Source organism: Zingiber officinale, chromosome 5A (genome assembly GCF_018446385.1).
Source record: "Zingiber officinale cultivar Zhangliang chromosome 5A, Zo_v1.1, whole genome shotgun sequence".
NCBI lineage: Eukaryota > Viridiplantae > Streptophyta > Magnoliopsida > Zingiberales > Zingiberaceae > Zingiber > Zingiber officinale.
The window spans coordinates 14,138,583-14,157,203 of NC_055994.1; the positions used below are offsets into that span (position 1 = coordinate 14,138,583).

General features: G+C 38.1%; 2 protein-coding genes and 1 long non-coding RNA gene across 4 annotated transcripts; 1 reads left to right on the forward strand and 2 right to left on the reverse strand.

Moving 5' to 3' along the window:
• Nucleotides 1-1,215: 1,215 nt before the first annotated feature.
• Nucleotides 1,216-2,705, reverse strand: LOC121980243. Its single transcript, XR_006111460.1, has 2 exons — nucleotides 2,566-2,705; nucleotides 1,216-2,449 (listed from the first exon to the last, which is right to left on the reverse strand). It is a non-coding gene; the product is annotated as an uncharacterized LOC121980243 (long non-coding RNA).
• On the forward strand, nucleotides 1,447-5,287 carry LOC121980242 (sucrose synthase 7-like). Its single transcript, XM_042532213.1, has 15 exons — nucleotides 1,447-1,582; nucleotides 1,665-1,797; nucleotides 1,862-2,016; nucleotides 2,098-2,290; nucleotides 2,365-2,483; nucleotides 2,577-2,793; nucleotides 2,882-2,977; nucleotides 3,068-3,241; nucleotides 3,309-3,425; nucleotides 3,491-3,657; nucleotides 3,723-3,947; nucleotides 4,025-4,346; nucleotides 4,407-4,651; nucleotides 4,733-4,871; nucleotides 4,949-5,287. The coding sequence occupies exons 1-15, from the start codon at nucleotides 1,470-1,472 to the stop codon at nucleotides 5,099-5,101; spliced, it is 2,568 nt and encodes an 855-aa protein (XP_042388147.1). The 5' UTR covers nucleotides 1,447-1,469; the 3' UTR covers nucleotides 5,102-5,287.
• On the reverse strand, nucleotides 5,208-18,360 carry LOC121980241 (protein argonaute 1B-like). Of its 2 annotated transcripts, none has more exons than XM_042532211.1 (23): nucleotides 18,130-18,360; nucleotides 16,278-16,996; nucleotides 15,979-16,184; nucleotides 15,725-15,874; nucleotides 15,509-15,642; nucleotides 14,386-14,495; nucleotides 14,057-14,163; nucleotides 13,825-13,963; nucleotides 13,464-13,580; nucleotides 9,525-9,632; nucleotides 9,333-9,404; nucleotides 7,699-7,821; nucleotides 7,421-7,586; nucleotides 7,155-7,276; nucleotides 6,953-7,090; nucleotides 6,729-6,871; nucleotides 6,568-6,630; nucleotides 6,439-6,502; nucleotides 6,230-6,365; nucleotides 6,030-6,103; nucleotides 5,833-5,927; nucleotides 5,714-5,745; nucleotides 5,208-5,625 (listed from the first exon to the last, which is right to left on the reverse strand). In XM_042532211.1, exons 2-23 carry the CDS (start codon nucleotides 16,986-16,988, stop codon nucleotides 5,411-5,413), a joined length of 3,225 nt encoding a protein of 1,074 aa, XP_042388145.1. In that variant the 5' UTR covers nucleotides 16,989-16,996; nucleotides 18,130-18,360; the 3' UTR covers nucleotides 5,208-5,410. The 2 variants fall into 2 exon arrangements, with proteins under 2 accessions (XP_042388145.1, XP_042388146.1); XM_042532212.1 differs by having other exon boundaries at nucleotides 18,233-18,341.
• Nucleotides 18,361-18,621: the final 261 nt, after the last annotated feature.

An 18,621-nucleotide genomic window follows, 5' to 3' on the forward strand; every position in this document is an offset into this window, starting at 1 on the left:
AAGTCAGGTGCTGTAGTCGTGTAGAGGCTTTGTTTGCAATTCTTGCAACCAAATCTAAACTGATTAATCACTCCAAATTATGGTACTGGTACAAAATCATCATATAAATGATGCAAAAAATAAGAAAAGAGAAGAAAGATCTATCGGACAGACCTGATGTTCCAGAGGATGGAAGGGGCTTCAAGACAACAGCGGACAGAAGGAATTGCATTGTCCTGCTTGTTCTCTCTCGAGCTTTGTAGTTTTTACTGCTTGAGCTACCAGTCGTTCCTTTGGAGGGTTGAATGTTTGGTTGTAGGTGGTTCCCAGTTTTTCCCAACGTCCTTTAGCTCATGGATGTCAATTTCATCGTTCACTAATTAATTTCACTGATTCACTTAGCAAATCAATGATTTAAATTTTTTCGATTTGATTTTTGTAAGTATCCTAGAAAATGGTGTATTTGTTTATGATTTATTATTTTTTTTCTAAAAGGAGGAAAATAAAAAACGTGGGAAAAAAGGCAAACGTAATAGTCTTTATTTTATTTTTTAATAATTAATTGCTATCAACAATTGCTCTTCCTTTGAAAAGAAAAAAAAGGAATTTGAAATAAATAAATAAATAAATAAATATATGCCAAATAAATATAACCTTTAATAGTTCCATTGGAGGAAAGTTTACTAATCACTCATTTTACTAATGACGCTTTATTTGAAAGGATAAGAAAGAGAAGTGGTAAAAAAAAGCTTGGGCTTGACCAAAAAAAACAAAACAATAATCCCATTAAATACAAATCAATCAAAATTATACTAACCCATTCCGCATGCTATGGTACGATGATAAAAGTTGGGACAGATTTTTTAGACAATAAAGATTTAAATCACCCAGGTTGAAAACTCTTGAATTGTCATGAGAATCAAAAGAAATTATTTTTTTAGAAATACATTTTGTCGGTAGTCTTTATCAAATAAAAAAATATTATTTAAATTTTATTATTATATTTTAATTTTTATTATGTGATAATTATATATATATATATATATATATATATATATATATATATATATATATATATATTTGTAATATCTTGCCTCTTTGATAAAATTTTTGGATCCGCCTTGCTTCCAGGATTAGTGAGTCCAGATGCTGGTCTGATTGAGTGAATCCAATTGATACTTGATTGCATGTTCTTTGTGAGGGATAGGTATATTTTGAATGCAAACTTCGAAAAAATAAAAAAAAAGATTGACACTGTTGCAAAGGTAGTTTGTTTACAAGCAAGCCAAACAAGGAATCTCCAAATAGTTTTAAAATGCCTTACTTAGCTTCCTTCCTATTGGTTTCTTTCCTCAGGGAAGAGAAATGTGCTTCCTCTTTCTGCCGGAGCAAGAAAGGGAACTCATTGCCTATAAATTGGCTCTCAGGAAAATGTGCCAACCCAACCTTCCTTTCTGTGTAGGCTTCAAAAGCTATCCAGAAAACCAACCATGGCAGCCACTGCCACCACCGCGCTTAGCTTCAAGAGGTCAGACAGCATCGCCGAGGGCATGCCCGAGGCATTGAAGCAGAGCCGATACCAGATGAAGAAGTGCTTCTCGAGGTACTTCTTGTTGCGTACGGTAGTTATATCTGTTAGACATAGCTAGATGCACATGTTCTTTATCTTCCATGTGAGGTATCAGGTATGTCTACAAGGGAAAAAGGCTCATGAAGAACCCACAGTTGATGGAGGAATTGGACAAGTCCATGGATGACAAGGTAGAGAAGACCAAACTTATGGAAGGATTTCTGGGTTACATTATTGGTTCAACTCAGGTAACAATCAACATTCATTGTGTTCTCTGTTCGATCAAGCAGTACTAACAGTATTAACCGACAGGAAGCTGCTGTTCTCCCCCCTCTCGTCGCATTTGCAGTCAGGGTTCAACCGGGAATATGGGAGTTTGTCAAGGTCCATTCAGAAGACCTCTCAGTTGAAGAAATCACACCTTCTGAATACTTGAAGTGCAAAGAAACTATTTTCGATGAGAAATGGTTGGTATTCCTTTTGTAGCTAAGAATCACAGTTAACTGCAAATTGAACAGCATTCTATAAATTCCATGGAACAATGGCAGGGCAAGAGATGTGAACTCGCTGGAAGTAGATTTTGGCGCGTTCGACCAATCAACGCCCCTCATCACCTTGCCGTCTTCTATAGGAAATGGCATGCAGTTCATATCGAGATTCATGTCATCAAGACTCAATGAGCACTCTGAAAGCTTGAGGCCGTTGTTGGACTACTTGCTTAAGCTTAATCACCGAGGCCAAGTAAGAACAGCCAGACGATATACTCTTAAAGCCATATAATTAAAGGCTTTTAATCTCCTGACTGATGTTTGCAGAAGCTGATGATCAATGAAACTCTCAGTACCGTGAACAAGCTTCAGACAGCGCTGCTCCTGGCCGAAGTGTTTGTCGGCGGTCTTCCTAAGAACACACCATTCCAAAAGTTCGAACACAGGTGATCTGGATACTTATTTCTGAATAGAATAGGAGCTACAAGAAACAATCGTGCAGTTTTTCTAGCAAGAAATAAGACTTACAAAATATGCAGATTTGAGGAGTGGGGATTGGTGAAAGGATGGGGCGACACGGCAGGAACAGTGAAGGATTCCTTGAATTATCTATCAGAGGTTCTTCAAGCACCAGATCCTGTCAATATGGAGAAGTTCTTTGCCAGAGTCCCTTGTATTTTTAACATAGTCATTTTCTCACCCCATGGCTACTTTGGACAAGCAGATGTTCTTGGCTTGCCCGACACCGGCGGACAGGTATGTGTGTTTATGGAAGTAAATCAAAATCTGTAGACTTCCCATCTGAGTTAGTGTCTTATGGCTATATGCTGCTATTTTGCACAAGGTTGTCTATATTCTTGATCAAGTCAAGGCTTTTGAGGAGGAACTGCTACAAAGAATCAAGCAGCAAGGATTGTCATTCAAACCTCGGATTCTTGTGGTAATTTAACCAGTGATGCATTGGAAAATTGTAAACCGGGGATCATAATCTAACACGAAACAAGGCTGACAAAACTTAGGCGAATTACAGGTAACTAGGCTGATTCCAGAAGCAAAGGGCACCAAATGCAACCAAGAGCTTGAGCCAATTCTCAACACCAATCACTCACACATCCTTCGCGTACCATTCATGACCGGATCCAGTGTTCTACGCGAGTGGGTGTCTCGCTTCGACATCTATCCCTACCTCGAGAGATATGCTCAGGCACGTCGTTCACCCTTTGGTTTGAGCAAATAGGAAAAAATCATTGACCTTGTGCAATTCTCCCTAGGATGCTGCTGCTAAAATAGTTGACATCTTAGAAGGCAAACCAGATCTTATCATCGGAAACTACACTGATGGAAACTTGGTGGCCTCTCTCGTGGCGAGCAATCTCGGAGTTACTCAGGTGAGCAATCTTGTATATCATCTAATAGATGGTATCTAAAAGTCTAAACTAATCACACCAACCAGGGAACTATTGCGCATGCTCTTGAGAAGACCAAGTATGAAGATTCTGATGTCAAGTGGAAAGAACTTGATCCAAAGTACCATTTCTCATGCCAATTCACAGCCGACATGATCTCGATGAATGCCGCCGATTTCATCATCACGAGCACATATCAAGAAATCGCAGGAAGGTAATTGCTATGGCATAGCTTGTGATGCTTTGTGACACTAGATAATAAAGGGGAAATCTTTGCAGCAAGGACAAGGTAGGGCAGTATGAAAGCCACTATGCGTTTACACTTCCGAAGCTTTGCCGATTTGCCACCGGCATCAACGTCTTCGATCCCAAGTTCAACATAGCCTCCCCTGGAGCTGATCAATCTATCTACTTCCCCTTCACCCAAAAACAGAAGCGTCTAAGTTCCTTTCGTCCGGCAATTGAGGAGTTGCTGTACAGCAAAACGGACAATGATGAGCACATGTAGTCCTCCTGTTCCATTAGAATTCTTGCATCTCTTTCTGATTTTGATGATCTGACAACATTTGGGATGGACGCAGGGGATACCTTGAAGATAGAAACAAGCCCATAGTCTTCTCGATGGCGAGGCTCGACACTGTAAAGAACATAACTGGGTTGGTGGAGTGGTACGGTAAGAACAAGAAGCTGAGGCAGCTCGTCAACCTAGTTGTAGTGGCTGGCTTCTTTGATGCTTCCAAATCGAAGGACAGGGAGGAGATTAGCGAAATCAAGAAGATGCATTCTTTGATCGACAAGTACCAGATGAAGGGTCAGATGCGATGGATCGCAGCGCAAACCGATCGCGCTCGCAACGGCGAGCTCTACCGGTGCATCGCCGACACCGGAGGAGCCTTCGTGCAGGTTTGCCACCCGCACTCTGCCTGCTAGTATGGATGAGAGGTTTACCTTCTTCACCTGCAGCCAGCTTTGTACGAAGCGTTCGGGCTGACGGTCATTGAGGCCATGAACTGTGGCTTGCCGACCTTCGCGACGAATCAGGGAGGGCCAGCGGAGATCATCGTCGACGGCATTTCCGGCTTCCACATCAATCCCACCAAAGGAGATGAAGCAAGCAGCAAAATGGCAGAATTTTTCGAGACATGCAGGGATGACAAGAGCTACTGGAACAAGATCTCCACGGCCGGCCTCCAACGCATATATGAATGGTAACTTGCGTCGTCTTTCCAGCTTATGCCATAAGTGATCAAACTATTGCAGATTGAAGGAAAATGAACTGTAATTTGTAGCTATACCTGGAAGATATACGCCACCAAGGTGTTGAACATGGGATCGGTCTATGGATTCTGGAGGCAGCTCATCAAGGACGATAAGAATATCAAACATAAGTACCTGCAGCTGTTCTACAATGTCCATTACAGGAACCTGGTCAGTCTGCAGTTGATATATAGTTGATAAGCAGTGAGGAATTTTATACAGTTAATAATTTTTAGAAGAAATTTCAGGTTAAAGCCGTTCCATTAGCATTTGATGAAGCACAACAGGCACCACAACCTTTGGCTAAAACTGCATCGAAGCCGGGGCAAAGGCCAGCTCGAAATTTCTTCAGCATTTTTACATGGAAACCCAAGCAAAGCAAACGAATTGAAACAGCTTGATCACTGGCCCAGGCGAGTCAGCAAAGCCACCATTTCATTATCTTTTGATGTTGCTATCTATGTCACTGCCCATTTGTGTTAGGATCATGTCAAAACAGATAGTGTATCTCGTGCATCCACAAATACTTAATCAAACAGAATGTAAAGATAATGACTTGGAGATGGGCACGGAGTATGTCTTATATATGTGTACGCATACAATTCTCCCCAAAGTTTAAAGTATCAGCCAAACATAAGCATATAGCTTAAACATGACAGTGCAAGAAATAAGCAACTTCGGCAAAATATTAGACCAGCAGAGTTGTAGGCTTAACAATAGAACATGACCCTCTTGACGTTCTCCTTCAAGGCTGGAAGAGGTTTGACAGCAGCACTACCAGGACCCCTTGTTGCCCGTGGGCCTCCAGGCGGAGCTCCACGCCCAGCAGCTGCTCCACTTGCCAGAGAGCCGCTGTCTGATGTCTCAGGTTCCATGTAAAATCTAGCACGGAATGCTGCTAGATGAGCATAATAAGCAGGCGGCACTGCTCAAACAAAAAAAAACATACACAATTAAGCCATAAGATGTGAAAGTTGAGAGAAAAAGTCTTAAAAAAAAGGTAGAATAAGTACCTATAGATACAGAACGAGTGCACCTTGCATAGCTGCAAATTTATGAAGCTTCAAGACTTGGTCTAAAGGCATAGATAAAATTATAAATACCAGTAGCGAAATTGAAGTAGAATAATTACGTGTAACAGAGGTTGTTTGTCAGAGTTTGCAGCGCATCTGCTGTGAATTTATTTTCATCCCACAAGACATGGTAATGGGCAGGTCGGCTAGTACCCTTCAAGCAAGTACATGGTCAAACCTCATTGTCAAATGGGTTCACATAATTTTATGCAATAAGTACATCATACAAAAAGGTGATAGTTATGAGAAGAATTACTTGAATGCCAGCATGGCTGCACAAGTAGAAGTCAAATTCTGTTGGATGGCAGATCTTAGAATCTACAACAGTCCCTGGAATTTGAATGTATAAATCTCTATATGAAAACAAACTTTGAACAAAATACAAAATAGTAATGTAGTGATAAGTTAAATGACGCCACAAAATTCAATCATAACAGCGCTATCAAATAAACTAACCAGGCAATATGTTTCCACTCTTATCCACAGAGTGGTTGTCATTGTGATTATTAGCAAACAGTCTAGTATGATGACGTTTTTGGACCACCACAAAAGTCACCGGAGGTTGATAGTTTGGTTCTAGAGAGGCACAGGCCTAAACCGCAAATGATTATTAGTACAAAAACACTGAAATAAGAACCTCAGTACAAACAAATGAGCAAACATACTTTTCTGATTGCATCCAGTTCATATAGTAAAACTTGATAGAATTGGCCCTCACTCACTCCATCCCTGAAAGATGTCAGTATGTTAATATGGAGAGAAGTAATTATAAGTCAACTTCCAAAGATTCATACCTGTAAAATATAATCCGTTGAGGCTTTTGTCCAGTAGCCTTTTTGAAGGAAATCAGCAGCTCTCTGGATATATCACGTGTCAGATGCTTTGCTCAGCCGAGTAAATTAGAAAAGAGAACCAACATTCTAATTAAGCACTGGTTATGGGTTGTAATTCATACTTGATCATGCCACCAGTAAGAGTTCCACGCTGAGGATCTTGCCAGACCTTACATAGATCTTGAATTAATTCTTGTCGATGGGCCTGAGCACAGACCAATCCAGCATATTTTGTTACCTCAGGCCAATCTTGAGATGCAACAACCTGAGGAACCAAATATCTTCAAGAAGATGAGAATACAATGAAACTATACATAAAGCAAGAGGATGAGACAGATTTACTCACAGCAGCAATAGAAGGGCTAGAATCTTCCCCAGGATGAGGATGTGTTACGTCAGCACCAAATATTATAGTTGGCCGGTCAGTAACAAGGGGAATGCACCTTGACAAGGCATCCACAAGAACTGTGTTCCTTCCTCCAACCTATGGACCAAGACTTAGCCATACAAACAGACAAGAAAAACAGATCCACTTTCCACATACTCACCTTTACATTGATCTTGAGAGCAACATTGGCAAGGTACTGTTTACTCATCTTGAAAACATGCTTTGTCAAACAACATTGTGAAACTAAACCAAGATCAGTCTCACATATCCGCTTTAAATCACCTGTGATCACCATGAAATATCATCGTACAGAAAGAGAATAAGCAGTAAGAAAAACGAAAGCTAAAAGGTTCAACCAATTGATGTTTTGCAACAAGCAATGATATCAAGTAGTATAGAAACAAGATCAAGTGCAAGACATCATACCATAAAGAGAACCATTATTATCAGGCAATACTACAATCAGCAAATCAAGCTCCTTTTCCTGAGGTTGGAGTATCTTCATTGCATCATGATAACGCACTTTCAGTGCTCTTTCAACATGATCAGGCCGAGCACTTAAAGGAGGAAGTACAGGGTCCAGAGAAAATTCCTGTAAAACATTTAGAAAAAAATAATAGTGTGTGGGCTTTCCTTCTGATATGCTAATTCGGAATTTAAGTAAGGATGTAATAAACAATGCTCTAGTAAATTGTTTAACATACCATTCCTGATATCTGGCACATCTGGGCAAGCTCCTGACAGAATCTCTTAGCAACATTATCTTGCACATTCCTTGCAAAATTGATACATATCCAGCTATTCACTCTCCCACCATTTACCATTTTCTGCAAATTTTAGAACAAGTAACAAATTAGCTTAAATCATCCAAATAACCATCTATTCTAATATATCTGCATCATAAAAAAAAAAACTATTGCAACACTGAACTAATTAAGCTAGAGAGCATTCTTACCAAATCTTAGATTTCACTTTAATTAAGATGATATGTCATAATGTAACCATTAGTGAAAGAAAGCAATAACTAGGCTACTTTTTGATTCTCTGAATTGGAAGGTCAAGCTACTTATCAAATCCCAACATGGATTATCAGCAGCCAATTAGAAATGAAGGAGATCCATTAACATGGTAAATTAATCAAAGATCTTATATTACCTCCTTACTATTGGGGTAATTAAAAAGGAGTTCTAATGAAATCAATGAACACATATCAAATAAATGACCTGAAGAATTAGATAGAATGAGATACCAGTACGGTTAAACTCATCTCATGAATATGATTGTTAAAATCTGTATACCAAGAAATGACCAAGTTTAATCAACTTGTGGGAAAATACCAAGGCATCTTCCACTTTAAGCACAAGCTTCTCTACCTTTTGTAACTCACAGCACAAAACAAGACAATAAGTAATAAAATTTGCTGAGTATGATAAATTTATCAATCCATCCTATATACTTTCAAGGAAACAACTCAAGGTGCCCCGAGGCAATGGTGCTGCGGCAAAGCACCTTCTCAATTTCAATGCATCAAAGAATCGAGTCCAAACTTCGGCAAATTAATGAATGAATTTCCCTTAACGGACGGTTGATCTAAGAATGTTAGACAGATGGATTGCGAACGCTTCCCAATTTTACCCTAATGAGAAACCTATATGGACAGGGTCGTCACTTCCAGGATTAGTCGGATTAAGTTGGAAACCTAGTTCCAACTTTTTAAAAAAAAAACAACTCAAGGAATAATTTTTTTTTCACATTCTTCCCTTTCATTTTCCATGATTTTTAGATATCCATCTTTTCATTCATCATCCTCCCAAAGAAACAAGGTATAAAGGAGGGCAGAAGAGCATGCAGAGGATCTATTTACTCTCCATTTTCACTCATCCAAAATAGTAGATGTGTAGGGAAAAAAATAGGGATGACAAAAAATTTCTTTGCTTCACAGTTCCTTCAAATTCATTCTGACCAACTTAATGACGAGATGGATTACCTTCTTCTCCTAACCCTCTCCGCCAAATCCTTGTACATAGAAGTACCGAATAAATAATATAAGAATTAGAATAGAACATGGCAGTCATCTAGTGATCCTCTAGCAGCTAGGAGTGAAATTACCATTGATGCATTTGTCATCTAGAGCATGAATGAGAATAATTATACTCAAATGTATTAGTCATATATAAGTCTCTTGGAGCTAACTTACCCAAAATTTTAAATGCATAAGCTTCAGAAAAAATACTTAATTTGCTACATGCATATAGGATAGTAGATTTCACTATAGCAGAATTCTATAGAAATCATTATTCAGTGCAAAACCTAGAAAAGTTGCAATCAGATGCATTACCTTGTTCATCATGTTCCACTGGCCAACTCTTGGTAGGCAATTCTTCTCTCTGCCAGTATCATGATACTTAAGCTGCATAACCACAAGGTTACGGAACTTCAAAATGTTGGACCATTTTAGGACAGCAAGAGCACCAAGTCACTGGAATAATGAAGGTACAAATAACACAATTCATTTCTGTCATCTAATTACCCAAGGGGCAGGCAGCACTCGGGCCTCAACTGATGCAAGTTTCTCACTAATCTTGATCCCAAATTCTCTAGCAAAAGGATCTTCATGATATGCATTGTGGCGAACCGTCTGCACAAATTTTATATTCCAAGTTAAAGCTACACAAACCAAATATGCAAATATACCATGACAAGTTAACTCTAGACACAACAACAGCAACCAAGACTTATCCCACTAGATGGGATCGGCTATATGAATCATTTTACGCCATTGAATTCTATCTCTTACTATATTATCATCTATATATTGATGTCAATCAAGTCTTTTTTGATCTTCCTCTTCCTCATTTAACGGGAGCATTTATTGATCGTCTAAGTACATGCACGTACCATCTTAAACGTGTCTCTCAGAATTTTCTCTTAATAGATGCAACTCTAACTTGCTCTCTAATACTCTCATTTCTTATTATATCTATCTTTATATGCCCACAGATCCACCTTAACATTCTCATCTCTGCAACTCTCATCTTATGCTCATGTGCTCGAGTCCAAGCCCCAACATTTAACTCCATATAACATAGCAAGTCTAATTGCAGTTTTGTAGAACTTTCCTTTAAATTTTAGAGGTACTTTATGGTCTTATAAAACACTTGACGCTCTCCTCCATTTCAACCATCTTGTTTGTATTCTTTGTAAGAAATCTCTCAACCCCTCTATTTTGCAAAAATGCCCCTAAAGATTTAAAGGTCTCGATTCCGGACAACTTATCATCTCTCATCTTAATAATTATCTCATTACGTCTAATATTACTAAACTTAAATTTCATATATTCTGTCTTTATTCTACTAAACCTAAAACCTTCTCTTCTAATGTTCCCCATTAAGATTTTAGTTTAGGATTTACTTCTTTACGTGTTTCATCTACCAAAATAATACCATCTGCAAACAACATGCACCACATTATTGTGTCTTGAATGTGTGTAGTGAGTTCGTCCATAATTAGTGTAAAAAAGATAGGGACTTAGAGTCGATCCTTGATATAATCCTATCTTTACTGGAAATATTTTAGTTACTCCGTCTGAAGCACTCTGGTCATTACATCCTTGTACATATCCTTAACATATAATTTCTCTTGTATTCTATCATAAGCTTTTTTTAAGTCAATGAATATGTGTAAATGAAAGGGAGCCTTGGCGCAACGGTAAAGTTGTTGTCATGTGACCAAAAGGTCACGGATTCGAATCCTGGAAACAGCCTCTTGCAAAAAGCAAGGTAAGGCTGCGTACAATGGATCCTTCCCCCGGACCCTGCATGACGAGAGCTTCGTGCACCGGACTGCCCTTTTTTTTTTTTTAATGAATATGTGTAAATCTTGTCTTTGCTCCCGATATTTTCAATTAGTTATCTAAAAAGATAAATAACTTCTATTGTCAACAATTCAAGCATAAACCCAAATTAACTTTCGATTGATCTCCTTATTTTTTTCTATTACTTTTTTCCAAAATTTCATGATATGACTTACTTACCCTTTATTAATTAGGTATTTTTTCATTTTCAATATCATGTTAAATAATTTTATAAATCATTCAATACATTATTTCCCTAGGCACTTTCATACGTCTATCGGAATATTATCTGGCCCAACGGCTTTTTCATTATGCATTTCATTTAAAGCTTATTTTACTTCTAAAGTTTAAATTCTACGACAAAAATTTAAATTTCTATTCTCATTTAACAAACTTAAATTACCTAAGTTAAATTGGTCATATAAACATTCATTAAAAAGTTGATGAAAATACGTCTTCCACCGTTTTTTTATTTCTCCATCGTTTAACCTTATTACATTCATCTTTAATACATTTTATTTAGATTTGGATAAGATCTCTGGTCTTCCTTTCTCTCACTTCAATTATTCTATGTCTCTTTCCCCTTCTTTTGTATCCAATTTTTAATATAATCATTCAAAAATTTCATTCTTTACTTCATTCACTACTCTCGTAACTTCTTTCTTGGCTATTGTATATTTTTTAAAATTTCTCGTTCTTACAAATATATAATTCATTATAAGTTATTCGTTTTTTCTTCACTTTCTCTTGTACTTTCTCATTCCACCACCAAAATTCCTTACTTAGTAGTGCATTAGTGGTGTATGTCCCTTTGACTCACCTAACACATTCTTAGCTACCATTTTCAACTTTAATATCATCTTATCCCATGCCGTATTAGAATCACCGTATATTTTACCTAATGCTTATCCTCCAAACTTCTCCTTAAATATATTTTGTTTCCTATCCTTTAACTTCCACTACTTATTCCTAGGAGTCGTATATATTTTCTTTCTATTAATATTATGCTTGAGGCATATATCCAACACTACTAATTTATGTAAAATACTTAAGCTTTCTCCCGAGATGAACTTACAATCTTTACAAATCTTTCTATCCTTCTTCCTAATCATAAAAAAGTCAATTTACGATTTATTAATCCCACTTTTGAGCATGACTAAGTATTCCTCTAAAAAAAAAATGTATTAGCTAATATAAAATCATATGCTATCGCAAAATCTAATATAATTTTCCCTTCTTCATTTCTCGTTTCAAACCTATAACCCCCGTATACCCTCTCATATTCCTCATTTTTCACTCCGACATATCCATTTAGATCACCTCCTATTAAAATCATTTCATTGGATGAAATATTTTGTAATACTTCATCTAAGTCACCCAAAACCTTGATTTGGTAGCTTCATCTAAGTTTCTTTCGTCACTATTATCTTAAGGCCTATAATTCGATCCCCTTTTCTAATCACTACAACTTCATCCTTCACTCCATTTCTCGCTTTACTCTTTCTTATGTACCATAACCTAAAATCCGAGTTCTCCATCATCTTTGCCTTCTCACTTATCCATTTTGTCTCTTATACACATAAATTCTTCTCCTAATCATCATATCAACTACCTCCATTGATTTACTAATGAAGGTTCCTATATTCTAGGTTCCAAATATTAGACTATTAATTTTCTTATCATATTTGTTCTTATCTAATCTATGATATGAGAACTCTTACCTATTTAACACTACAACTAAGTTCTCATAGAGATATAGTGATCTTGCCGATACGTTATAATCGGACCTTACAACACAAACTCTTGCATATTTAAAAATACACCCGAGTTCTAGAGATGTAGCGGTCCTTGCGGAGACATTATAGTCGAACCATGCAACGCCGTTCCTTTCAGAGAATAACCTAGCATTAGCACAATAATTTAATAAATCCATTCATTGAACGTTTGTCTTAATTTTAACTGACTGACAACCTAACATAACCCTCCTTTATCAGGGCTTGGAACCGACCATAACTGATTCGTCATGGAGTTATAAGTTTAACTCTAGATATTAAAAAAAAAAAATCTTATCTCATAAGGAAAAAGAAACAATTTATGTAAAATATAAAAAAAATTAAATCAAGTCAAGATGAATTCATAATAGATGTACAGCCCACAACTAAAAATTGATAGAAATAATCAGGAAATTAAATCAATTGAACATGGTGTACATAGAAAGTGAATCAGATATGGGTAGGCTTCATAGACCACTAACAGAAGTGATCTATCATTGTTCTGTGTACTTCACTGTAAGGAGCAGAACCAGAGTCATCTGGATAAACTTTCTGAAAAATTCTACCAACCTAAAAATGAACGAAACACTCAAATAAGAGTTCTGAGGCAACCAAGAAAACTTGCAAGATCACCAATCATCAAACATGGTTCCTGTTAAAACAAGTCATTCAACATGACCCTAAAACCCAGACCATTAATAATACATCACATGAATTTAGTCACCGAAGCAGTAAAATGGAGCCAGCAGTAATAATTAGCACAAGTTTATCAAGCAGATATTGCTTTCTTCTGAAACAGCAACCATAAAATAAATTAACATCAAAAGTTCAAGATGAATATAACCTGTAAGATATCCATCTCCCTGTCATGAGGCCGCTGACATGTCACCTTTAAGAGTGCAGTAATTTGCCTCTCATTCAACCTCTTAGAATATCTTTGACCTTCCACAATTTTACAGACCTACAGAGATAAGAAAAGGTCAGCTGACACTTCCCTCCTTACTAATTACAAGCCTACAAACAATTAGAGGTCCTGGCAATTATCATGCAGTCCCCTTTTCAACAATATTTCATATATCTACATGCAAATATACGCACTGAATTTGTTATTATGGTGTTTAAAAGAAAGCATATGCAACAATAAATATGTAATTTGGGTTACATGGATAAAAAGACGACACAGGATTTTTATGACAGATACTGACCTCCATAGGCAAATAATTTGGCCTCTGCTGATTTCCAACCTGCAAGCACGGCCAATTTGTGTGCTGGATAGTAAAACCATAAGTCTCCTGAAAATATTGTACAACAGACTTCACTGTCCCCCTCTCATCAACTGGGAAACTGTCATTCAAATATTCCCGAAAAATCAGGCAATATTAATACAACTTCTAGCAATAATTAGGTGATAGTTTGAATAACCAAAGCAATTCTTACGTTAGCTCTCTAGTTGCCTGTGATGTTAAACCAGATATACGGTATTTTCTGCGCATATTCCCACGGTGAGTGACCTCAACCTTCACACCTCTCAAGGCCTTCTTGATCTGCATGAGCACATAAAATGACTAGCTATAATAAAACCTAGATTACCATCAAGTAATGGATGAAACAAATATATATGTAAAGAAAATGGCTGAGATTGAGAAGCGCAAACTGAAGTTATCAAAGGAATTATTTTATTGTAAAGCAAATCAATTTGAAAAATAGAAAAGCTAAAAAAACATTCTTATTGTCTATTAAGAAATAAAAATAAATCAAAACCAAACCTTCACACGATCAGCATCAGAAAGCGGTCTTGATTGGACATCCCTACTAAGAAGCTCGGTAACAAATTCAATAACGGGCAATGGTTCGATGAAGGCCGTGGAGGACATATCTGCATAGCAAAACATCTTTAGAAAGCCCAATCAACAACTCTAAATAATGAAGAATTATAGAAAAAGAAATAAATTAGTTATAGGAAGCTGCATCAGCATATTGAATATGAAAGCTTCATCTTCGCAAATTTATAATTAGATCCAGTAATATATTAGTGACAATAGAAAAACAAAGAAACCAATGTGGATAAATTGAAGCAATTATAGGATAGTGAAATAATTCCGAATAATCAGGAATTTAATTGAGTATAAATCAACTCTTAGACCCATTAGAAGATCGGGGTCATACCATGCAGCAAGAGAAAATAAATGTTGACAAAAATATATTTAAATTTGAGAGAACCACACTAACAACAACCCAGTCATCTGGAGTCTGAATCAACTGGAATTCAATTAAAGATAAGCAGTCAGAACACAAACCAATAAATTGACAAATTTGCAGAAAGCCTAGCATTGGTAAGGATTAATTAATGTATATTCACACAAGTCGGCATCTCACTAGATCTCAATGATTAACCAATATTTTGCATGTTTTAGACAATAAAATAAGCACTCAATTTTAATAAAATTGCATTATATGATGCAAACTTTGTGTTTTCCCTGAAGCTTCAGCAGCAAACCTGCAAGTGCATAATTCTAAGGGAATGTGTAGCCTCATTTAGCCATGAGTCACCGTAGTACAGAAAACTTTAAAAAGAATTTCAGTATAAATATTGATTTTTTATTGTGAGTAGAGTATGAACAGAGAAACTTCAGCATAAAAAGATAAATGAATAATTGAGCATATTATTTTAGTTTAGAAGATTTCATTTATTATGCCCTACTCAATAGGGTCATCACTAAAACATGAACACATTAAACATTGCACTGAAGCAGCACAGTGCTGATGATCATTGTCAGCTATGAAAAAGAATGAAAAGAAATGTTAGAAGAAAAAATTGGTGCAAACGATGTAGCAAAAGTAGAAAACAAAACACAATTAGACTGGCAAATGGACAGGTGGAATCAGTACCGATATTCAGAGAAAGGCCCATTTGAGTAGGGCGAATGCTCTGGTAAAAACCTCTCCAACTTTCAAGTCCATCACCAAGTTGTTGTCTTCTTCCCAAATCAGGTGAATAAAAGGACCGTCCGACAGGCAAAAATCTGCAAAACATCAACATACAGCCACCATAGATCTTTGAGTCCTAAGTGAAACATTCAAATTATTCAATCCTTCTGATGTGACCTGGCAGTAGGTAGTTCACGAAGTACAATATCCAGTACTTGCAATGCTTCTTGAGGAGCATCAGCCTGCCTCCCAGCTAAAAACATCCCAAGGTGATGAAGATCAATGCGAGCAGCTAATTTAATGACAACCCGGAATGTTCTCTGGCGCCTGGAAAAGAAAATTAATTATTTGATGGATTACTTTTTCAGTAAAGAAGTAAAGTAGATTAAAACAATTATAAACATGCTCATCAATTGATCTGATAAAAACACCTTTCTGTCCCAGAACCATCATCCTCATCCAGAATGATCTGAAAATCTCTTAAGGTAAATGGTAAAGGACCAGCAGTATATAGACTCTTCCTTCCATCATAAGCTGGAAGACGTCCTCCCAAATATGATTGCCTATAAATCCTGACCAACTGTTCCATCACAGCACGATTTACACTGCGTGATGATACTTCAGGAGTGATTGATACCTGATATTAAATTTGTGCAATATACAAGTGAAAACTGAGCACATGAAAAATAGCCAGTAAAGCACATGTATTAGGAACACAAAGAAAACTCACATCATACTGGTGAAGGTCTTTATCAGGGAGTTCAGCAAAAAAATGGTTAGCCTTAACCACACATCTAGCTCCATGGGTACCTTTCCCAGGACGAACAGGGAATCTCACAGACTTGCTTGAAGAAGCAGGCGGAACTATTGGCTGGATTGCTTGAGTAGATGAAGATTCACCTTGCACAGAGAGTTGCTGAAATGGTTCTGCAATCTCAGTAGGAGACATTTCCAACTGCCGTGAAGAAGTTGCCTGGACTGGTCCAGGTTGAGTGGGTTGATACGGAGCTTGCGTTGCTTGGTGCAGCTCGGGAACCGGTGGCCTAGAGGAACCTGCAGCAGAGGGGCTGAACATTCGTCCCCCAGCCATACCACGACCACCACGTCGTCCTCCATATTGTTGCTGATAGGGCATTCCACCTCTAAACTGAGGCCCACCCCGACCTTGGTATTGAGATGGAGTAAAAGGCTGCTCTGGGTCATGAGGTTGGGGGCTGCTGCCTCGCCCCTGGTAATAACCACCACCACCTCGGCCACCTTGTTGTGTCTGCTGAGGACCAGAAGCAACCCAACCTCTATCTCTACCAGTGCCCTGCTGTTGTGGAGCAGGCCCCCGCTCTGAGGGTCGTTGAGGCCCTGTCCGCTCTGCAGAACCACTTGTCTCTTGATATTCTGAGCTCTCACCTGTGCCAGAAGCATCAGTTCTGCGTTTCCTCACCATATTGTGAACTGCAAAACAATGCAGAAATTAAAATAAGTAAAACAAAGAATTACAGTCAAAAACAAGTAATTTTACTAGTAAGAAGATCTATATTCAAAATGAAATATTAAAACAATCATTGTAGTTCCACATTGAAACAATTAACGAGATGCAAATTTTGCTGAAACACAAAACTGTGACTCTACACAAACAAAACTTGAATAAACAAAATTTACTACAAGAACTGATTTCACTTCAATGACCAAAAGCTGGATTACTTTTTTTACAAATAGGGGGAATTCAAAAGGCAATGAAAGAAAGACAAACTAGGAAGAACTTGAAACCGGTTAAACAGACCACCACAATTGATATATACTAAGTATAAGCACTACCACAGAAAATTCTTTATAGCTTCCTTGCTTGTAGATAAACTAACTAAGAAAGCTAAGTCCATAAGAAAAATGCAGAAGAGGTATATTAAGAATTTTACAAAAGTTGACTTCATATGGACCAAGAGGAATATAAATGTTACAACCAATGGCCAACACAAATGGAATGCACATATGCCCAAAATCTAGAATGACTCCTCATGGCTATCTAAGAGGTACCCTATAGCTCCATATAACAGTTACTGAACCTTCGAACTGTCACATTTTCTGATACATGTGCGATCACAACAAAAGCATTCAAAGGGAAAAGAGGACTATGGAAAAGGCATTGGACAAGCACCGTTGAAATAATAAAATTGAGCACAGAAATCAAATACATCCAATGTACAGTCAGCTAAAGATCAACATTTATGGAACAAGTAAACGAGCTAGCGCAAGTCATTACGCTCCTAAATAACGTCAAAAACACAAACATCTCTGCCTATCCGTGCCAGAAAAAAATAACTCGCAGATTGAAGTTAAAAAGAAGACCAGAAAAAGAAAAGCAACCAAAGATCTGCCAGTATCAGCAGTGGAACGGCATATCTACAATATCCTGCACTAAAACGCTAGCAGAAATTCTATCTTCCTCGCATCCTACACTAGAGAAGCGGATGAACGAGCACAATGGCAACCGAACGCACTAAAACCAAACCAGTAAGGCCAAGCAAAACCAGAAGAAAGCAGCTTAAAAACAAAGAAAAATAACGATGAAGCATCTCTCGGAACTAAACTGGCGATACAGCCAGTTGGAAGAAGCAGCGGAAGGAGACCACACGAAGCCAACTTCGGCAGGGAGGAAGAGGGGCGTCGACAGAAGAGGAGGAAGCGCTTTTCCTTGATCAGAAACTAGAAGACGATGGTGGAAAACCGCCGATCGGCCTGTATACCACCTCGTAAAGTGTTCTTTTAACGCGCAACTTTACTTTTCCAGAACAGGAAGACGCCTCCGGCTCGTGAAAATCGGCAATATTTCGCGGACACTGGGATCTAAAGCGACACGTTGTTCCGGGCCAGCGGAAGCGACAAAGCCCTGTCCCGAACGGCCCTATGGACCGGTCTGGACCGGAGAGCGAGGGGAACCGGGAGTACGTCGGCGTGGTGATAGGGGGGGAGCGGCGACAGGCTGGGCCAGCACGTGCTTCCCGCCACATCCCGGACGACGCATCATTGGCTGCGCCGTACGTCAGGCGTGGTGCCGAGATGAGGATCCGGTGCACGAAGCG

Bases quoted from the DNA above. Each gene is read 5' to 3' on its own strand.
- LOC121980241 (XM_042532211.1), bottom strand. From the start codon at position 16,988: ATGGTGAGGAAACGCAGAACTGATGCTTCTGGCACAGGTGAGAGCTCA. The intron at 14,164-14,385 runs GTTTGGTTTTGA...GTGCTCATGCAG, and splicing joins CTGATGCTGATCGTGTGAAG to ATCAAGAAGGCCTTGAGAGG. The intron at 6,104-6,229 runs GTTAGTTTATTT...TTCAAATTCCAG, and splicing joins GAGTGGAAACATATTGCCTG to GGACTGTTGTAGATTCTAAG.
- LOC121980242 (XM_042532213.1), top strand. From the start codon at position 1,470: ATGGCAGCCACTGCCACCACCGCGCTTAGCTTCAAGAGGTCAGACAGC. The intron at 1,798-1,861 runs GTAACAATCAAC...ATTAACCGACAG, and splicing joins ACATTATTGGTTCAACTCAG to GAAGCTGCTGTTCTCCCCCC. The intron at 3,658-3,722 runs GTAATTGCTATG...AAATCTTTGCAG, and splicing joins TATCAAGAAATCGCAGGAAG to CAAGGACAAGGTAGGGCAGT.